Source organism: Sceloporus undulatus, chromosome 1 (assembly GCF_019175285.1).
Source record: "Sceloporus undulatus isolate JIND9_A2432 ecotype Alabama chromosome 1, SceUnd_v1.1, whole genome shotgun sequence".
NCBI lineage: Eukaryota > Metazoa > Chordata > Lepidosauria > Squamata > Phrynosomatidae > Sceloporus > Sceloporus undulatus.
In genome coordinates, this window is record NC_056522.1 from 159,237,066 (window position 1) to 159,258,875 (window position 21,810).

A 21,810-nucleotide genomic window follows, 5' to 3' on the forward strand; every position below is an offset into this window, starting at 1 on the left:
ATACGTAAAACAACAACACCTTGCATTAGTTGACAGAATTTGGTTAGGTTCCAAATTTCACCTGGTGAAGTAGGTTGAATAGAGAAGTTCCAAGATATGTCCACTGTTTATGTTTTTACAGGATGCGTTGTATTAAGTTAAGATGGAATTTAATTTTGGCTTAGCCTGTTGGCAGCAAACGTTACAAAATGGAGGTGACCAATATATAAATATGCTATAATTCTTTGATCCATTTGTTTATCAAAATGTGAATGTTACAGTGGGGTACTGAAATTGAATTTCAAATGACAAATCATGTGGCACATTTTTTTTTTTATCTCAGACTTCTAAATTGTGGGATGAGAACCGGCCAATACAAAAAACATCCAGGGGTAATTGTGTTGTCCCTTTAGCAAATGCAATAAAAAAAAATCCACCAAACAGTGATACCTTTATTGGCCAACAAAAATGCACAATATACTTGTTGCAAGCTTTCGAAGCTTCACTGGCTTCTTCATCAGGCAAAGTGTTGCAAACCAAACAGGAGTTAAGATGGTATGGAGGGGCATATCATGCAGGCTGGGCTGGCACCTCCTCCTTCTGGCCTTACGAACTGGGAGATTTTACATCCATTTGCATCACAACAAAGACACTTCCTTTGCTATCTGTAAAAGTATTTGGAGTGAGAATGACAGGTTGGGACAGAGGGAAGTTCTTCTCTGCTACCTGGCTGGACTTCATAAAACACTCAGTACTAGTACAGACATAGTCTGAAAAGACTGAAATTATTTCAGACTCCTATGTGCTAGTCTCAAAAGTATCTTACAACTCATTAAATCTTGAAACTTGTATATTATTTTCTGAAGCACTGGTGTCAAATTCTCAGATGTGGGACGTATCTAGTGCTGAGGAATGCTACTTCACCTTGAGTAGTCTGGAAAATGATCCCCTGAGTCTTTGTACTGTGAGATAAGTCTCTTGGAAGAGGTGTGACACTGTGCTGCGCTATCTTCTCTTTAGCCTTATTTCTTGTATAACCTCTCTAGGGTTTGGAGAATTTAAATCTCTTGGAAGATCAGATACTGGGGAGTTTTCCAATTTTTACTCCATTCTACCTTGTTGTCTTTTGCTAGCCTTTGATTCGTGGCTTGTTCATCATGACATGAAATCTGGCATAGGGCCTGCTCACTGGCTTATCTGTCCTCCAGCAAGGCAGACAACTATTCATAGAACTAATCTTGGTTGTTTTTTTTTTCCTGGCTTGCCACAAGTAAAACAAGCCAGAAAGCCAGCTCCTGCTTACAAAGTCCTTTTCCTTGTTTAGTGTCTCCTGCTGTAAGCAGAGCAATCTAACAGAGCTGGGACCTTGGCTCATCCTAAATGAGTTGGCATTCAGTAGATTTCCAGGCTGTCAAGAGAACCCAACCAGTGCATGCCTCACTCTGATCCTAAGCACAGCATTAACTTGTTAAACAGTCCCACTGAACTCACCTAACGTTTGTCTGATATGCATGCTTAGGATTGCATCTGTAAATGTGAGTGTAGCTAACATTATTGCTAGTAAACTTGACCCACTTATTGTTTCCCCCGCCCCTCACAAATGCAGTCCTCAGTTTTCACATTGGTGATAATACAAATGGATAGCCCTACACAGTATAATATGGGGGTACTTGCCTATGTGCTTTCTTTTAAGAAATACCCATCCTCCTTTTCCACTCTGCGCTGCCCAGTTGCTTCACTGTGAAATAATTTACCCTTTTTTCCATCCAGTGCCCTTGGTTTAATGTGTAGTACTCAATAAACAGTGTTAAAGAGCATGTGTTGCCATACTTACTTTCATTATTTGTTGCAGGCTCTGCTTAGTGTGTGTGATATTGTGTAATCGACGTTCTCTAGATAGGATGATTAATGTCTGGTATGCAGTCTACTAAACAAGTACAGTACTTCCATTAATGTAGTAATTTAATTGTCATCTAGGCCTCCTGCCAAAACTGCTGTGTTCATCGGTGTATGAGTTTGTTTTGCTGTACTCACTGTGACTGAAATGAATGTGGCACGGAAGAAGAACAAAAGTTTGAGGCGTTTGAGTGGAATGATGACATCACTGGATAGCTATTCCTATTCAGCAGCAGTTGTCTTCCTCTTGGGCTGATACACATATGTTGAGAAATCTCTGAAGCATATTCAGGATTGCTGGTGCAGTTTTCCCTATACAAATTTTTGCAAATGAAGTTTACTATTTGGCCACTACTGGAAGCAATACGATAAGAAAACCAGAAGCAAGGTGGCTGGGTGCTTGGAAAATGCAAGGGAAGGATTACAGAAGGACAGAGTGGGCAGCTATGGAAAAGAGGCTCTGAAGCAAAAGAAGTGATAAGGATAATTCAAAGGTCTTTAAAGAACAGGATTGAGAGGTTGCCATGTTGACACAAACGTAGGGAAGTAAAAAAGGCAAGGGAGCATTGAAGGGTAGGTAGTCACCTGAGGAGCTGTATTTATATTAACAAGTGGCATCTTTAGTTGCAGCTTTCCAGCAGTTGTATGAGCAGGGGAGTGCTGGAGTAGCAACAGGTCTGTGGTGAACAGCCATAGGTAAGCAAGATGTGGTTGTGAGAAATTGACTTCATTGGTTGTTTTTGGTTCTGTGGTGCAAAAAGGGGGCAGAAGCTTTTGAGAGACTGTTCCTGAAAGTTCTGGAAGATACTTTCCCTTCCAGAAGTATCATGAAACAGTAACATTTCCAAAGTGCTAGCCGTAATAGCTTTAAAACAGCTGCATGTCCATTTCAAAGCACTGTGGATCTGGGCCACCTTGGAAACTCAGTCCACACCTTGTCGAAGTACAGAGCAAACTCCTTCCCTCCTGTGCTCCTTTCCTAATGAAGTGTTGCAGTACAACTTACTCTTCCAGTACAAAGTTGGGTGTTCTTTTTTTGGTGCAGGACAGTTTGAGTAAAGATTATGAATATTTTTGTACATATGCATGCCCTATGTGGTGTGGGTTAAGTTGCATCTGTCCTCTAGAACTTTCCCTTTCAAGGTACAGCTCTTTGCTTGTGGAATGTTATGATCTAGGTTTCATTGATCAGCCTGCAAAAGATCAGTGAACAGAAGGTTCTGTCATTGTGCCCACTTATTTTGGAATAAGCACACTTGTTTTGGCATAAGTCCCTTTGAAGGCAGTGCATCTTGTGAGTACGTTGGCCTAGGTTATGCTGCACGGAAAATAGTAATAAGAATGAAATTACACAATGTTTTTCTTTCCTCAGAAATGACTGCCATTAATGCAGGAAACGTTAACTTCAAATGGGATCCAAAGAGCCTGGAGATAAGAACTCTGGCAGTTGAAAGGTTACTAGAACCTCTTGTCACACAGGTAATGCTCACTCTATATGGTACGACTTTGCCTTTTATTTATGTTCTCTAGCTCTGCAATGTTGTACTGAAGGTAATCGTTGAATTGTATTGGTTCACTAGTCATTTATAGCTCATTGGGGTTGTCAAGGGTATGAATAACATTTGCTCTGTATTCAGATCTTTACTCACCAGTTAAGTTAGTTTGATGCCACAGTGTATAAGGAAATGATCTTTAGAATTCATAACACGTCCAGCTTTTTTGAAACAAAAAAGCATTTTTAAATGCATGAAGAGTTAATTAAATATCCAAGTTTAAAATAAAGTCTGATCTTAATAGAAATTGATTGAATTTAGCAAAGCTTACTTACTTAAAAATACTGGATGATTGACTTTCTGTCAAACATGTGAACAAGAGTCGAAGAGAGATCCTTGATCTCAAACAAGTTAGTTGACTTGAAGCCCCATTTAACTGCATGGAAATTACTTATAACTACTGTAATCAGAGTTAATTACATGAATTTTAGATGCATCTAAGAAGTCTTGGTTCATCATACATAAGTATGGCGGAACACTGAATAGGCTTGTATGCACTACTTGATAGACACCTTCCTCCCTGAATTCTCCCATCGTTTTTTAGTGCTGCCTGTGACTGGTAGTAATTTCTGCATAGAACTGAATGTTGCTATGGTTGGCAGTAGATATCAGAAGCTACTATAGCTAGCATTAGAGATTAAAACTGTTTTAAGAAGTTTCAAGTTCTGGTTTAAAACTAACTAAGATTAGTATTCAACACAAACACTAATTAGCACAGGTAGTTACTGTAGTTAGCATGGGGAGGAAGGAGGGAGAAGCATGAATTGGCACACTTGAGGTAAGATCCTCCATACAGGGGTACCCCGGGTTACGAAATTAATTCGTTCCGCCGCCGCTTTCGTAACCCGGAATACTTCGTAAGGCGAAAAAGCCATAGGCGCTAATGGGGAAAAGCCGCGATTTCGTGTGAAATAGCGCCGAAAAGCACCAAAAAAATTTTCGTAACCCGAAATAACCTTCGTAACCCGGAACAGTTTTTTTTGAATGGATTTTTTTCGTAACCCGGAAATTTCGTAAGGCGGCGCATTCGTATCCCGGGGTACCAGTGTATTTCTTTTTAGTGGTGGCAGGCCACAGTGGGATATACCAGTACTCTAGTCTAGTAATAGGCAAAGGTTTGCTTCCATTGACTCTCCCCATGCCCAAATAAAACAAAAGACACCCAAAACCTGGACAAAATGGCAGTCACATCACTTCCACACTTGCAAATCCCTGCTGTGCCCAGTCCAAAACCTCCCATGACCACCACAGTTGTGAAGCCCTGACAATGGCGACAGGAGGCAAGTGAGATGGTGATAAACCAGCTCACCTTAGCTGAGAGTGGGAAAGAAAGGAAAGTGTGCTCACTGATGACCTACACCCTTATATCCCTTTCCCTCATAGCTTCATTTTCTGAACTGCTGCCCCTTCTCCCCTTCCCTCCAGCAGGCCTGACAGCTGATGAGGGAAGGTTTTGAACATTACACAAAGGGCTACAGAAGAGTAGCACACACTCAGTCTGAACATAGGCATGCACACCTATAAACTACATGTGCAAACGACTTACGCATGCATATGTTGTCATCAGGATTCCAGCTCTCATCTCCAGCCATGCTTAAGCAATTATGAAATGTTGCATCTGCATAAATCAGACTCGCTAACCCTACTCCAAAGAATGTCAAGAGTGCCCTTCTGTACAGAGATAATCATGAGAGAAATAATTGTGATCATTATATCTATATCAGGGTTGGCTGATTTAAACCCTGGCTTAAAGTTTGATTGAAGCCAGATGACTCTTTCTTTTTAAAAAACACTCCTGTTTTTTTTAATTGATTGTTCTTTTTTTTAAAAAAAAAAGTCTGACTATTACTATTTTTCAACCTTCTTACTGGAACAGCAATGACTGAATTTAAACATGTAACTTTAACTCTTTATTGGCCTTTGTTAGACCAGTATCAGTTGCTTCTTTTTAATTGCTTTATTTTATTGTGCAAGAAATGTCATTCAGAAACAAAGCCTTCGATTAATATAAATTCAACCAAAACAACTTGCTTTAAAAGAGAAATTTTTAAAGATTTATTATTATTATTATTATTATTATTATTATTATTATTTAAACTATAACATCTGAATTGCATTTTGCTATTTAATTTTCTGGTTTAGTCCTACATTGATGTAGTCCTACACATTAATGCAAAAAAACTGGTTTATACAAATTTAAAAAAACCTGTTTGTTTGGCTGTTCATTTTTGTTTTGTTTTGTTCTTTTTGTTAAACTGGTTTTTTTCCCACCCCTGATCTAATTGGATAGTATATCCTGCAAGAAATTATGGGCTTAATACTGTGAGCTGGGGCTGGTATATTACTACTGAATTATGATCAAGTTCCAGGAGATGTCAGTTTATATCTCACTATGATAATCCATTGAGACTCAGAGGTCAGAGCTGCACAATCTACTTGGTTTGTGAATATGTAGTGCAACCTACAAATCATTAATGCTTACTGCATGAAAATTCCCACTCCTTGACCTTTCTTATCAGTGTTTGCTTCTAAAGCATTTGGGTACTTACTCTGTAAGTTTGTCTTACTCAGTGTCCTTGAATGTGTGCAGCAATTTTTAAAAATGTATATGGGTTTTGTTTCTCATCACCATCCCAGTGCAACTTTAAAAAAGCAATTAGGAAAGTAAGTTATCAGATCAACATGTTTTCGGAAACACAGCATTCAGTTCCTTTAAAATTGTTGCCTGTTAAAATGTTTCCTGTTGGATGGTACATATTCTTCTTCAGTGGCAAATCAAGAAGTTGCATATGGTACATAAACTATATTGCCACATGCATATGATCATTGATTTCAAATTAAGCATTTTCCTTCATAGTTCATTCTTCATATTCTGACTTTCTTTTGTGTTTTTCATGGGGAAATACTTTACACAAATGGAATATTTTACATTGGTTCACACTACTGGCAACCTTGAACAAGTAATTCTGTCAGCCCAAATTATGTTGCAGAGTTGCTGAGATAATGTGGGATAATCCTATGAGTGCCATCCTGAACATCTTAGAGGAAGGGCAGAAATACAAACATAAGTTTAAATCCCATGTACCAGTAAACATGACGAGGCTACCCACCTGACCTCATTTAAGATATACAGTCCCACCCTACCTGACTAAGATTGGAACAATTCTACCCATTGCTCTGATAAAACTAGTTTAATTAGCTTTGAGGACGCTTATTGCTTCTTATTGCATTGTATTGTATTTTATTGATGAGCTTTGTATATTTTTATCAGGCTGTAATTCCGCTCAATCCACCTGGGAGAGGCAGGAAAATATAAATAAAAAAATTATTATTTATATTATTATATGTATAAAAAACGGTGATCTCTTTCTGCAGCATGGAAAGAAATCATGAGAATTCACAGGCCTACAGCAGCAGGAGAAGAAATTAGTTTGGGAAAACATGAAAGAAAACAAGTTGTAAGCATTTTTGAAGGGGAAAGTGAGAACAGATAAAATGTATCTAGTTTTAATAAGCAAATTTAAACTTGGACAGTATTAGAATAGAGGAAATCAGAGAGCAGATGTATGAATGAAGAGAAGAAAACAAGAATAGCTTGCAACTTGGAGGAATACTCTTGGCAAGCCCTCATTTCCTATTCAGAAAGACTACATTGTTCATCTTCAGTTATAATTTCAGCATTGGCATAAAGATTTTATTATTTAAAATTCTTTCAAACCTTTATGGACGTCATTGTTGCTGAATAAAAGTCTAGCACCGATATGAAACCTGAAATTCAAAGCAAGAGCAAAATTGGATACATAAATTAAACAAGGGTATGTTGCATGTTCCCTGTTTTTCATATTGGCTTCTTAAAAATTCTTATGGTTTTTGCTGAAGTTAATTGCCTAAAACCTGAAGGTGTTATTGAAACTGTAATCTCTGTTGTAACAATTAGTTTGGAACCATGATCTATACTCAATAGTTACTCACAACAAGAATAAATCCTTTGAATCAGTGAAAACTTGGCAAGGCAATACTTGTGTCAGTTCTATTGCTGCAGTGTATTTGAGTTGGGACTAACACTTGGATTTAGTTTCACATTAGCATGGTAGTTTCACCATGTAAAGTTGTCAGGAGTTCATCAGCTCATGTGTATCATGTAATCCTTACTTCTAGGTTACAACACTGGTCAATACCAGTAACAAGGGTCCTTCCAATAAAAAGAGAGGTCGGTCTAAAAAAGCTCATGTTCTAGCTGCATCAGTTGAACAAGCAACAGAGAATTTCTTGGAAAAGGGGGATAAAATTGCAAAGGAGAGTCAATTTCTTAAAGAAGAGTTGGTGGCAGCCGTGGAAGATGTCCGTAAACAAGGTATGTAGTGTAGCTTTAAGATGTGGCGCCTCATTTGCTTTATTTGCTTCTTGCACCATCCCTGTGAAATGGTTCACAAAAGTTAGCCAACCTACAAGAATCATGTTACCTCTAGACTGATAATGAAAAGTTCTAGTTTTTAAGTAATTCCACTGATGGGTGACAAACTCATGGTCACAAAGTAAGCATTGTCAATATTCTGTTTCATTTTTAGTAACTGATCTATTAAAATACTATTTCTAGATGTAATATAGTTGACTCTGTTTTCGTGGAGGATCCGTTTCGCCCGCCCACCCCTCCGCAAAAATGGAGACTTGCAAGTATTCAATCCCCATTCATGATAATGGAGGTTGTTCCTCCAAGCATATTCAAGAATGCGGATCCCAAGTCTGGAAGAAAGGAGGGGCGACTGTAGTAATAGTCTTTTATAAACCGAAATCTTAACTATATACTTTCTTGTGATGATCTTGACCCATGTAATTTGTAAGAATGGTATAAAATACCAAATGTTACTTCATGTAAAGTTCCTTTGTATCTTATATCACTCAAAAAAATCTGATGCATGAAGTTTCCCAGTTTTTCAGAATGTTGGATTCATTTTAAAAGGGGGACTTGAGTCTTCTGACAAAATAACTACAAGTTGAGCCTCCCTTATCTGGAATTGTGAAATACGGCAAAATTGTCCACATCAGTGGCTGAGACAGTGACGCTTTTGCTTTCTGATAGTTCAGTGTTGACAAACTTTGGCCCGGTGCAGATGGGCAGGAAAGTACGGCAAAACATCACCCCTTTCTGCCCCAAATCAGTGCTGCGGCAAACTCACGTTGCGGCACCAATCCAGCCTCCGCAGAGCACAAAAAGGAGCCAGGTTTTTCTGGCTCCTTCTTGTGTTTGCGAAGAGGTGTCACAACTTCTGCCAGGTGGCTTGATCACGCCCCTTTGGCGTGGTGCTGTTTGGGCGCTGCATCAAAGGGACGTCACGATGGCGCCTGGGCAGCGCAGGGAGGGCTCTGAGCATGGGGATGCTCAGCCCTCACCCCACCTGCAGGACGGCGCTTTTTGCCCGTCTGTACCAGGTCTTTGTTTCATGCACAATATTATTAAAAATGTTATATACAGTATATATAATTGCCTTCAGTCTATGTGTATAAGATGTATATGAAACATAAATGAATTTCATGTTTTGACTTGGATCCCATTTCCAAATATCCCATTATGTATATACAAATATTTTAAAAAATCAAAAATCTAAAACACTTGTAGTCTCAAGCATTTCAGATTCAACCTGTACTTGTGTGATTCTAATATATATTACTTTAGAGACCATGAAAGTGAAATTATTTTACTTGCTTGCCATTTTGTAACATGAGAGTGCTGCCGGGTGGTTTCTTATTGTTCAAAAGTAATAATAAAATTCTTAGTTTTGTTGTATGTATTCCTTAAGGTGTAATTAAACATGATTTTGTTAGTAATAGTCCTTTGTCACCACAGTGTTCCCACAGGATGTATAAACTGTAGTTTGTATGGTGATAGTGAGAACTGAAGGAATATAACTGCTAACTTTATGTACATAGGAGACATGATGAAGAGTGCATCTGGAGAATTTGCTGATGACCCATGTTCTTCAGTGAAACGTGGGAACATGGTGAGAGCAGCCCGTGCCCTCCTTTCAGCCGTTACACGCCTGCTTATTTTGGCTGATATGGCAGATGTGTACAAACTGCTTGTGCAACTTAAAGTCGTAAGTAATAGTTCATCTTTAGCTTTCTTGATTCTATTTTAAATATCTCAGATAGGCAGTTGACAGTGGACTGCTTTGCTATCCCTGAACCACTGGGGCCACACACCAGAAATTTGGAAGCTCCATTTTTTCTTCCCCAAAAAAGTCATTTCCCCACTATAACAAGTCATGAGCTTCCTGAACACCCTGCTTTATTGTAAAAGTGTAGAAGCAGGGTTGGCATAGTGGCCCTTATGGGAGTACTAAATCGGTTGGAGACTACATACAGTCCATGGATATTCATTGCCCACCTCTGTTATATTATAACAGGCATTCTAAACAACTTTTTGAAAGCACAGTGAGGATGGGTTGTCGGAAGAGCTATTCTCTTCATGTCTATCCTGTGGGCTTCCTCAAACTATCTGGTTGATCAGTGTTAGAAACAATATCCTGCACAAAATTGACTCCAGGTTAATACCTTATTGAAATATGGTATTTCCAATCAATATTTTACCTTCAGAACATGTAAGCTGGAAATTAATGGGAAGGTTCACAACCACACATTTGTATTGCTAAATTTTAAACTGTTGTATGGTATTGTGGTTTGAAACCCGATTTAATCTTCTAGGTAGAAGAAGGTATCCTAAAACTGAGAAATGCTGGTACTGAACAAGATCTAGGAATTCAATACAAAGCTCTTAAACCAGAGGTGGATAAGCTTAATATAATGGCAGGCAAGAGACAACAGGTATTGTAATAATTTACATATTTTCAAAGATGTGGTCACTTGTTGATATTTGTAATATATATATATTATAATATTTGACAGTATCATAATACATATAATAGTACCACAGTTCTAAAATGGTAATAGTTGACTACCTTGTAACAAGATGCAAAATATGATACTGCTTTTAGTTGTCAGATTTTTTTAAAAAAATCTGAGCAAGGTTGACATAAGTAAATGAATCACCTATTCCCTTCACTTGGATAATAGCACAAAACTGAGAGAGAAGCTGGCATGAGAATACTGAGGCAGTCCTGTGAGATGAAAGCAAGTTTGGTTGATAAAGGATATCTCTAAATATGAGTAGAAGGAATAAAAGATACTCTCCCTTGCTGCAGAAAGATAGGCCAAAGAATAAACTTGGAGATGACTCATAATGTATGAACCCTACCTGGTTTGCTCAGACATCAGCTCTTGCAAGTTAATACATTCATGTGAACAATTTAATGTAGAAGAGTAGTCATGTAATATGCATTTGCAACTTCTGTAAACAGGAATTGCTGCACTTTCATTGTGCCCTACTTGTAGAAATTGCTGCTTATCTGTCATAAGTATTCTATTTTATACTATTTTGTTAATGTAAGTGAATCACTGATATACATAAACTTGTGTGAGCTGTTCAGACAAAATGGTTGGTTCATAACATAAATCTGTTCTCTTATGGGGGAGGGGAACACATTTTTATAGTCCTCTGGGAGCATGGTCAGAGTTAAGGCTTACAGAATCTCTTTTCTAAACCACCCTAAGATCCACCAACTGGAATCTGATAGAAGACCGCCATGAAGAGGCAGCTTCAAGCTCCTCTGAGAAAGCCGAATTGGGGCCATGGCAACTGCACGCTACAGCCCCAATCCACCTTTTTACCAGTGCATGCTGCATCACCGGAGCACATGGAAGCTGGCCCACATGTGGGCAGCTGGGTGATGTGATGCTGGCTTCCGGGTGTCTTGAGGGCGTGCATTGTGCATATGCCACACCCCCAAACTAGCTGGAAACCAGCTTTTCATGCTAGTCTGTTCCAGCTCACAGTCTTGCTATATATATAAAAAAAGCACTCATGATTATCCCAGCTTTTTTCATTTCAGCAATATAATTTAGGAAGTTATTTTGCTTGGTGTTTTTTAAAAAAAACAAAAACAAATTAGAATTCTTGATCTCTGAGGTTCACCCAGAGATCTAGCAGTAGATCCAGACCTGCTTTCTGCCAACTGCCACTCTAAATGATTTACCGAACACTAGGTTTGGGGGTGAAACTCAGGCAGAGGACGCACACCCCTAGATTGGATGAAAGCTGTTCTGGGGCAGCCTAAGGCAGCCCAATGCCACCAGAAAAAGGAGCTCAGAAAAAGCGCTCCTTGCTGGCATCTCATTCAGGACTGCGAAAGCAACACACTTTCAGAGTGGAGTGTGTGGTTGCCGCGGTCCCAAGCCAATCGGCTTCAAGCTGCTGGTCTGCTTCACCCTTGATAAATATGATTGAGTCCCAGGGGACTGGCTATTAGTAGCCAAGCTTTTGCTCTTTCTTAAATATTTGGTAAGAACATTTCCAATAACTTCTGTTTCTGGAAACTGAGTGTTTAAGACTTCATATATGCAGTTTCATTCTGGAAGCCATGTAGTTTTCTTTTGCATCTAATTAATTCTGTGGTTTTCATTTTATTCAAAGTTACAACATATAACCCTTCTTTAAGTTAAGGAAGATTCTAATCCCCAACTGCATCATAATTTTTTTTAAAAAAAAATTCTAACCAAAGCATACTGCTATTTGAAATATTTTGTTATAGGAATTAAAAGATATTGGGCACCGTGATCAAATGGCTGCAGCCAGAGGAATTCTTCAGAAAAACATTCCTATACTTTACACTGCTTCTCAAGCATGTCTTCAGCATCCAGATGTAGCTGCTTACAAAGCCAACAGGGATTTGATCTATAAGCAATTGCAGCAGGCAGTCACAGGGATCTCTAATGCAGCCCAAGCAACAGCTTCTGAGGACTCAGTTCACCATCAAGGTGGTGGAGGAGAGTTGGCTTATGCACTTAACAACTTTGATGTAAGTACTAAATGTTGCATCCTGTTGGTAATAAGATTGAATAGAACTATTTAAACCTCAGATAACAAAGTATTTATCTTATGGATGGATGAGTCAGACACCTTCAACTTTAGAAACATCTAAAACAGCTTTTCAGTCATAATACTGTATATACAGTGAACCCTTGGTATACGCTGGGCTTTGGTTCCAAAATCCCCCATGTATAACAAAATCCATGGATACTCAAGTCCCATTAAATATAATGACATAGCAAAATGGTGTCCCTTATAAAAAATGGAAAATCAAGGTTTGATATTTGAAATTTAATCTTTTTTGGAACATTTTCAAACTGTGGATGCTTGAATCCATGTATAAAAAATCTGTGTATGAGAAGAGCCGACTTTACTCATATATGTCTAGAAATTTAGGTTAAAAAATTGACCAAAAAAAAAAAAACCTGAGTCGCCTTATCGACAAGTCAATGTAAGTACTGTATCTTAACTATTAAATAAAAGAAGGAACCATCCCTTGGTGAAAGGCAAAGAGTATAATCTGCCCTGGAACCACTGGTCCCTTCTACTCTCTCATTCATCCAGCCTTAAAAGTGAGCACAGAGTTTTTGTAAGTTTTGACATTGTTTTGCTTTGCTTCATCCTATAGATCCTTTGCTATCTGTCCCTAGGTTTTAGCCTCGACTTATCCTTGGGTCATATCAAAATCCATAATTTCAGCCCCAAAACTTTCCCTCAATTTATACATGAGGTTGACCTATAGATACGTATATACAGTAGGCATAATTGGTTTTTAGTCATAATATACTTAAGAAAGATATATAGAGAGAGACTAATAGATTTATTTGTTTCTAATCATGGACATGTAGCTTTCTGTTAAGAAATTTCAGGTTACATGTACATGGATTATAACATGATGGATTAAAATATGTGGAGATACTTGAGAAGACCAGTTCTTTACTTGCTATATGATCTAGCACATACCCTCATACAAAAAGGAGCTTAACATAGACCATAACCTGACTTTTTTTTTTACCTTGCACCACAGTGACATTTATACAAAACCTGAAGATACAACCAGCTATTTCCCTGCCTTTAGCTAATATGTGAAGTACACCCTATTCTCTCTTTTCTTACCAGTAATACCTCATCTTGTTTCTCAGCCCTGTGTAAATATCAATCCATGGCCTTTTTTCTTCACCACTTTTATTTTCTTGATCCCTTGTCTTCTCAAGTCTGTCCTGCTTTAATCTACTTTTCCAATACTTTCCACACTTCAGTTCCTCAGGTTTTTACTTTCTGGATTTCCCTGCTTTGAACCAGTTCATTATTTCACTCTTTCTTTTGAACCAAAGGTCTAAGTGTTCTCATCTTCAGGAAGCATGGAGGGCCAGAGTTCTTACCCCTCTTCCTGAGCCTAGAAAAGTGTTGGGACCACCGGATGCAGCCCAGGCTTAGGAATACAGTTGGCCCTCCGTATACAAGGATTCTGCATCCACACAGTCAACAATCTGTGGCATGGGGAAAAGAATTTAATTCCAGGAAGCAAATTTTGATTTTGCCATCTTATATAAGGGGCACCATTTGACTATGTCATTGTATTTAATGGGACTTGGTATCCATTTGGGTCCTGGAACCAAGCCCCAGCAAATACCTACAGCTTACTGTATGTGGAAAGTATTATGACTTCTTCTTGCTCCTTTCAGAATCACTCAATGACTTAGTGTTTTCCTTCCCAAAAAAGCACTTCCTTGTCTAACATTATTAGTCATGGTCTTCCTGTGTCCCCTGCTCTATTGTAAAAGTGTAGAGCAGGGGTGGCATAGTGGCTCCTTGTGTGGGCACAAGAACAGTTGAGGTCCATGGGCTGCTTGCTGCCCACCCCTAGTGTGTTACAAAGGTATTCAGAATAATAATTTGAAAGTATACTGGGGAACGATGTATTGTGGGAAGACCTAATGCCTTCGTGTCTATCTTGTGGGTTTCCTAAAAGTATCTTGCTGATCAGTGTTAGAAACAGAAACCTGGACCACAACACTACCACACACAGAGATGAACAGGAGCTGAAACCCTACTTTAAAATCAATATTACCAAATAATTCCTGTTAATCTGGGAAGCAGCGATAGGTCATGACAAGCATGGTCTCCCCCCCCCCCTTTTTTTTTTTTTTTTTTACTACTGAGGTTAACAAAATTTGTAGACATTAGCCCACTCTCTTCTATAACATATTCAGTGCTCCAGTCTCTTCTTTGATATTTCTCCTGATAATCCAGCCTCTCTTGTTTGTACGTCCTTGTGTAAACTTTCATCTTTAGTACATCTTTTTCATTCTTGATAATTTTCTCCTTTCCTCCTGTTTCTTCTACATTTAGTTATTTGCCTTATTCTTTTACACCTTTGTAAAACTGCTATTTGTATAACCTTGGTAGCGTAGGCATTCGTTTAGCAGAAAAAGATAAGGAAATGGACAACTTTTCAACTTTCAATTTGTTCTACTTAGTAAATGTTAGATTTTACAATGTGCCGAAGTTGGAGCTCTGTCTCTAATAGCAAATTGTTTTATTAAAAGTAAGGTACTGTATATATTCAACTATAAGTTGACCTCATGTATAAGTCCAGGGCAGGATTTGGGCCCAAAATTATGGATTTTGGCATGACCCATGGATAAATTGAGGATAAAATTTGGAGGCTCCTTCAGTGTGTGTATGTGTGTATGTCTTTGCATGGCAAGAGAGACACTAACTGAGGTTGTTTGTTTCAACTTTGGTTTCAGCCTTTATCTAGACAGCGAGGGCCAGCCAGTGATTCTGTTTGTTTGTCTAATAGCATTTAATCACTCTGGGCTCTTTCTGCTTGGCTCAAGAGAGAAATAAACTCTCCTCACAGGGAAATGCAGGGAAATCTGAAAGAGCTGCTGTCACATTACCACACTGACCCATAAATAAGTCAATCTGGAATTTTGGGGTCAATTGTTGGGCATAAATTTTTAGACTTACAGATGAGAATATATGGTATATGCAATTTTACACATTACACAATGCAGTTTTATTAGTTAAATTTATATATAACCTGCAACGATGTCCCTACATACTTAGCAATAAACATTACTGAGCTCAGCAAACCTTGCTTTCTTAATCAGATGGGTTGTGTTAAGCATCAAACTGCAGCTGTCATAGTAACTGTGGACAAAATTAACTGTCTTGCACCTATATCTCTCTTTTCCATGCTCTGTCCCGATAATAACAGTTTTGCCACCTAAACTAGCCATCAGTTTTCTTAATCTGTTGATCTATTATTCCTTAACAGTTGACATTAGAGTAGCCAGATGAAAAAGAACAGGACTCCTGTATCTTTCATGGCTATGTAGAACAGGAAATCTCCCCAGATGTTGCTTGCACAACATGCAACAATTACTGAAATTCTTTCAACTATGCAACCATTATAGATACAGAATCCCTGTTACTCTTTCCCTCTGGCCATTCAATCTGTCATCATCCTAAATACTTTTTGTTATTACAGCAGCTCAAGTGGCTGTAGGGACTTTCAGATGATCATAGTTTTTAACATCTGACTTTACTAGTAAGAGCTACCAAACATTTGGAATGTATGTCATCCTGGAGATGAGAATAGATCATGGCTGTGTTTGACCTGAACTTAATGTTGCCTCATAAATTCTTGCTCAATGCTCAGGTTGTTCTTTAAGTGCCTGGGTTTTCTTCCCACCAGTAAACTCCATTAGACAATTTCCTCTTTGACCACCCCCTTTGTCACTTTGATGTGTGCCCTTGCAGTGGCTTTACAGAAGGCATTTACTTGTCTTTCTGCCCACAGTGATTACTGTTCTTCACTAAAATAGTTATTAGGTGCCCAGGCCTTTTCCAAGTAGATTTGTTACTGGCTCTGGATCTTTGTGTGTGTCACTCACAGTTTCCCCAGATGCTGCAAGAATTTCGCCATATTGATTGGATAAGCAAATTACCTCTGGAAAACACTTGGATGACATGCTTAACCATTAAATTAGGTGTATATGTCTGAGAGAGAATCGCCGTGTTTCTAGGCCTGCTGTATGACACTCTTATTCTTTTTAAAGCCCTAAACAGTCTGAGCTCAGCACATTTTCTCCCATATGAAATTTTGCAATATTTTAGATACATTATGAAAATTTTTGTTCTGCTCCATTCCATGTAAAAGTAACATTTCCAAGCGTTACTAGCTGCATTAGTCTTTTAAAGCAAAAAGAATGTAGCACTTGAAAACTTAATTAAATTGAGACTTGACACCGAAGAGTGCCAAATAGATTAGTCTTTAAGTGTAACTGGATTCTTACTATTTTTGTAGACATAGGGGACTAGTGATGATCCAGGCATGGGAGAGGGGGGCAGTTTCACTGCTTCTGGGCAACAGCATCCTTATGAATGCTCATCAGGATATATGAGAAATTAGTCATTTAGTGCTGTGGCACATACAGTACAGTTGTACATACACCTGTGAGAACAGAGGTGGAATTGATAATGCTAATGTACTGAAGATTTTCTACGGAAGAAGGGACATTTAGGGAGTGCCATCCCAAGGAGGTTTCTGATTTCGACCAACACAGTTTTTAGCATTCCCTTCCTCTTGGCTTTTCAATGGTTTTTGCCCTGCATTGCAAAGTGGCAAAAGAGAAGGCAGATATATTCTTAGCCACTTGGATTTTGATTGTAGGGTGGGGTGAAAGTGGAGGGAAGTTTGTCACATTTGGCTTTTTTGTACAGTCTCTGTAGCGATTATGACTAACTAGTACTAAGATACTTTTGTGTGTGCAAGAGTGCCTGGTTTTAAAGTATCGGAAATGTATCACTGTATGATTCTAAAATAAAATCAGATAAAGCTCAATTTTTTCCTTCAGAATGAATATTTCTTAAGTATATAAAGTAAAAGAATCACACAAACCATTGTATGAAAACAATGAACATTAATTGATTCATTAACATGAAACATTTAGAATGCTCTGGAATTGACAAACCCCAATATTTCATTTGCAGATATTTTGTAATATCACTAATGAAGTTACTAATACAGTTTTAACTTGGTATAAAGTGCACTGGTGCACACCTCTGCTAAATTTAACAGCCTGGTAAGCATGAAGAAATTGAGTTTGTGATGTACTGCTTTGTTCTTAGACTAACTAAGGAAGATGGTAGAGAATGTAGATAAGGATTCTATTGATATTTCAGATGTACAGATTGAAAATGTGAATTCCACTAAGTCCTTGGGAAAACGTTTGATATAAATGTTCCCACACTGGTTGTCCAAGTGTGAGTTGTAACCCTAGTATATTCCTGTAGTCTTAAGAATTTATAAGCCTATTCAAAAGTAGTGAAAGGTTCAACAACTTTTTTTTAACAGAAACAAATTATTGTGGATCCTCTGAACTTCAGTGAGGAGCGTTTCAGGCCTTCCCTGGAAGAGCGCCTGGAGAGCATCATTAGTGGGGCAGCCCTCATGGCTGACTCGTCCTGCACACGTGATGACCGGCGGGAACGCATAGTTGCAGAGTGTAATGCAGTGCGACAGGCCTTGCAAGATCTTCTGTCAGAGTACATGGGAAATGTGAGTAATCAAAGCATGTGTTTCATGTTGTCCCTTTACATACATATATAATTTTTTAGTGCCAAAGATGTGTTTCATGAGTTAGAATTTTGTAATCACTGTTTTTTATGAAAACAGTGAAATAGTTCTTAAACCTGAGCAGTGATCAAACAGTAGAATGTCAATTTCAGTAGTACTTAGTACTTGTAATGAGATGTTGTCTCTTGCCTTTAAAAAGCTCATGCCTGACTTATTTATTTAAAACAACACAGCTGTTACTCTGAAACAGAGAGTTCTGCCAATAACGTAGCCTATTTGGTACAGAATGAATGTTCATTATTAAGAGTTGGACATTTCATTGACACAACTTGTATTGTGGGCAAATGGCAATGTTTCATGAGCTCTTTAGACAAGTACAACTGTACTGAATATAGAGAAATGCTCTGGAGAATCAAATCAAGCATTTCATCAAGGTTTATTGGTTGATACTATGTAGTAAGATTAAATGACATGAATATGAATGCATCTTGAGGATATAAATGGCTGAACAAAATCACTCTATCTACTGTTTATAAAATACTTCATAACAGAAAATAATGTAGGTTCTCTTGTTTCTAATTTAATTGAAATATCAAAATAATGACTTGGAAATAAGAAAAATGCAAAAGAACTATTTCTCTTCCATTTAGCATAAAGAGTAAGGTCTATGGTACTGTAAGAGAGGAATTCATTTCTAATGTCAGTACAAGACCCAGGATTTCAACATTTGAATTAAACACTTAATTTTGACATCATCTGTTTGATGGTAGACTTAAATTTTCACTGCAAAAATTACTTTTGAAAACAAAGGATTAAAGTCCCTGCAAGCAAGAGGAGCACTGTGGTGTTAGCAATCTGTGGCTTGGAAGGAGGTGTCTTAAAGTCTACCTGTTCAAAGATCCAGTCCCTTTCTGTGAATGGTGGAGGGTCTACCTTGCAGTCAGGGAGGATGATTGAGTTAGCTGATATTTCTTCTCCCACCCCTTAGGAATTTGTGTAGCTGAAATACTTCATGACAAGCTTATTGCTGTGTTGTTGTTTCTTCTATAGTATGAAATGATGTAGGCTGTGTGATGTTGTGAGCATGTTTGAAACAAAATTTGAAACTTGTGAGTTCCAAACTTCCTTGTTTAAAAAAATATATGTGGGAGAGGGTTGGAATGCTCTTTGTGTCTGTGGCTGCCTAACATTACTTTTGACATATGGATGAGAATTGATAAACTTCTGCTTAGATGATAATCCATGGGTAGGTAGACAATTTGCTCAAAAATAATTTGCTTCATCATCTAGCAATTGATACTTGGTCTTGATAGCAGGAATTGGGTTGAACCTGCTGCCAAGCTCCAGTATAAGGAGGAGGAAGTAGCAGAAATCAAGGATGTTTACCAGTCTCATCATTAGAGAATTGCTTGGTTCTTTCTTAGGAACTGCAATAAGAAAATTAATTAAGAAAGAAAGTGGGAGAAAGAACCTGGACAAGAACTGAGTTTAAGAAGAGAGAGGAAGAAGTGGAAGGGGTGGTATGATAGGAAGGAATACAGAAAAGGAGAAAGCACTATGACAGCTGAGATATCTGTTTTCAGGAATATTACAACTGGTTATTCCGCGGTGCTTTTGCACAGGTTATTCTTATCCCTTTCACAAATAGGAAACTGAGATTGAGTGATAGTAATGGTATTTATATTATTTAGTTTCATAGCTGTAATTTTCCTAAGACTTTTAAGGCATTTTCCTGTTATATGCACACAGTCACTATAAAGAGAATATGAAATGTAAAATACCTTACACTCAAGAGAAGAAAATATAGAGATAATTAGCCACAGGCTAGTATTTTAAAATCAGCCAGTCACATCTTAAGATGTCTAAGAGTAGAGTTGTGGGGCTTGAGCTCTGAGAGCAACTTTCTCCAAATAAGAGACAAGTTTAATAGGTATATAGTCAAATATTGGAAGTCCAGTGCATAGTGACTTAATTGAAAGGCATAAGAGGTGGATTAACAGAGTTTAATCTGTTTGCTTGACTAGCAAGTTGGATGTTTTCATGTTTAATGGTAAGGGCGACAGTGCCATGCTTTCCAAATGAATACATATGGATGCATTTGGTTTCCTACCATCACACACAGAGATAAAACATTTTAAGCACACAGAGATCTTCTGTAATGCTTAGAAGGTATTAAATACAATTGGAAACAAGAGAGCCACTACAAGTGAAGAAGTTAAGAAAAACTGATTTCAGAGATGTGTATTAAACCCATGTAGCATCACCATAAGAAGAGGAGCTACAATTAAGCCCCCATGAGTCTAGCTAAAACTTCCTTCAGCTTAGCTGGTGGTGATGCATGATGGGAATGGTAACTTGTCAGAACCTGGAAGGCCGTAGGTTCCCCACCCTGATCTAAATGAACTCGAGTCTCCAGGGCCAGATGAACGACATCCAGTGAGATTAAAATAACTGGCAGAAATAATCCCAGACCCACTGGCAATAATCTTTGAGAATTCCTGGAAAACAGGAGAAATCTCAGCAAACTGGAGGAGGCAAATGTTGTCCTCATCTTCAAAAAGAGAAAAAAGAAGTCTCAAACAATTTTTGCCCAGTTAGTCTGACATCAATACCAGGAAAGGTTCTAGAGCAGATCATTAAAAAACAACAACCAGAGAATCTGTAAACATTTAGAAAGAAATGCCATAATCACAAAAGTCAACATGTATTTCTCAAAAACAACTCATGCAAGATTAATCTTATCTCCTTTTATAATAAAATTACCAGCGTGCTAGATGAGGTGAATGCTGCAGATGTAGCATATCTTGATTTCAATAAGGCCTTTGACAAGTTCCCATAGAACATTCCTGCAAACAAATTAGTAAAATGTGGGCTAGACAATGCTACTGTTAGGTGGATTAGTAATTGGTTGACCAGCCGAACCCAAAAGGTGCTCAGCAATGGCTCCTCTTCATCTTGGAGTGACCAGTGGGGTGCCACAGGGTTCTGTCCTGGGCCCAGTACTATTCAACACCTTTGAATGACTTGGATGAGGGACTAGAGGGCATGCTTATGAAATTTGCAGATGACACCAAATTAGGAGGAGTAGCTAATACCCAGAGGACAGGATCAGAATTCAAAATGATCTTGACAGATTAGAAACTATCAAAATGAATTTCAACATGGTATGATAGCCCTGTTTAAACATTTGGAGAGATGTCATATTGAGGATGGAGTGAGCTTGTTTTCTGCAGCTCTAGAGACTAGGACCGGGTCAAACTACAAGAAAAGAGATTCCACTTCAAAATGAGGAAGAACTTCCTGACAGGAAGAGATGTCCGACAGAGAAAACACTGCCTTGAAGAGTTGTGGAGTCTCCTCCTTCGGAGTTTTTTAAATAGAAATTGAATGGTCATCTGTTAGGACTGCTTTAATGGTGTCTTACTGCATAGCAGAAAGGAGTTGGACTGGATGATCCTTGTGATATTCCAACTCTCTGATTCTATGAGTTCTCAAACATAAAATAGAACAAGCCTTGTTCTGAAGGACCAACATCATTTCTGAAAGGTAGTCTTAATCTGGTAACTTCTAGAGTTCTTTTGAGGATGTTATAAAATATGTAGGTACAACAGACATTATATACCAAAGCCTAAATCTGCTAGTCTAACCCGCTAAATCAACGAGACATAAATGTTAACTTTCCAGGTTCTCACTGAGTCTACTCTGATTGGACTAACACTTAGATTTATGCCTTCAGGTTGGAGTCTACTCTAGACAGGACTAATAGTTGGATTTAAATCTAAGGGGGTGGGTGGGTTGAGGGTTCAGATTGTATATTTTAACCTTGTAAGCCGCCCCAATTGCATTTTGTAGAGAGGCGGGATATAAAT

At 38.2% G+C, this 21,810-nt stretch overlaps 1 protein-coding gene across 1 annotated transcript in view; it reads left to right on the forward strand.

Moving 5' to 3' along the window:
- The window catches only part of CTNNA1 (catenin alpha 1), a 98,234-nt gene that overhangs the window by 5,717 nt on the left and 70,707 nt on the right, over positions 1-21,810 (forward strand). The window contains exons 2-7 of the mRNA XM_042465856.1: positions 3,248-3,354; positions 7,587-7,782; positions 9,357-9,523; positions 10,131-10,250; positions 12,074-12,340; positions 17,720-17,923. Of these exons, the coding sequence (XP_042321790.1) occupies positions 3,250-3,354; positions 7,587-7,782; positions 9,357-9,523; positions 10,131-10,250; positions 12,074-12,340; positions 17,720-17,923 (1,059 nt within the window). The 5' untranslated portion in view covers positions 3,248-3,249. The remainder of the gene's footprint in view (positions 1-3,247; positions 3,355-7,586; positions 7,783-9,356; positions 9,524-10,130; positions 10,251-12,073; positions 12,341-17,719; positions 17,924-21,810) is intronic.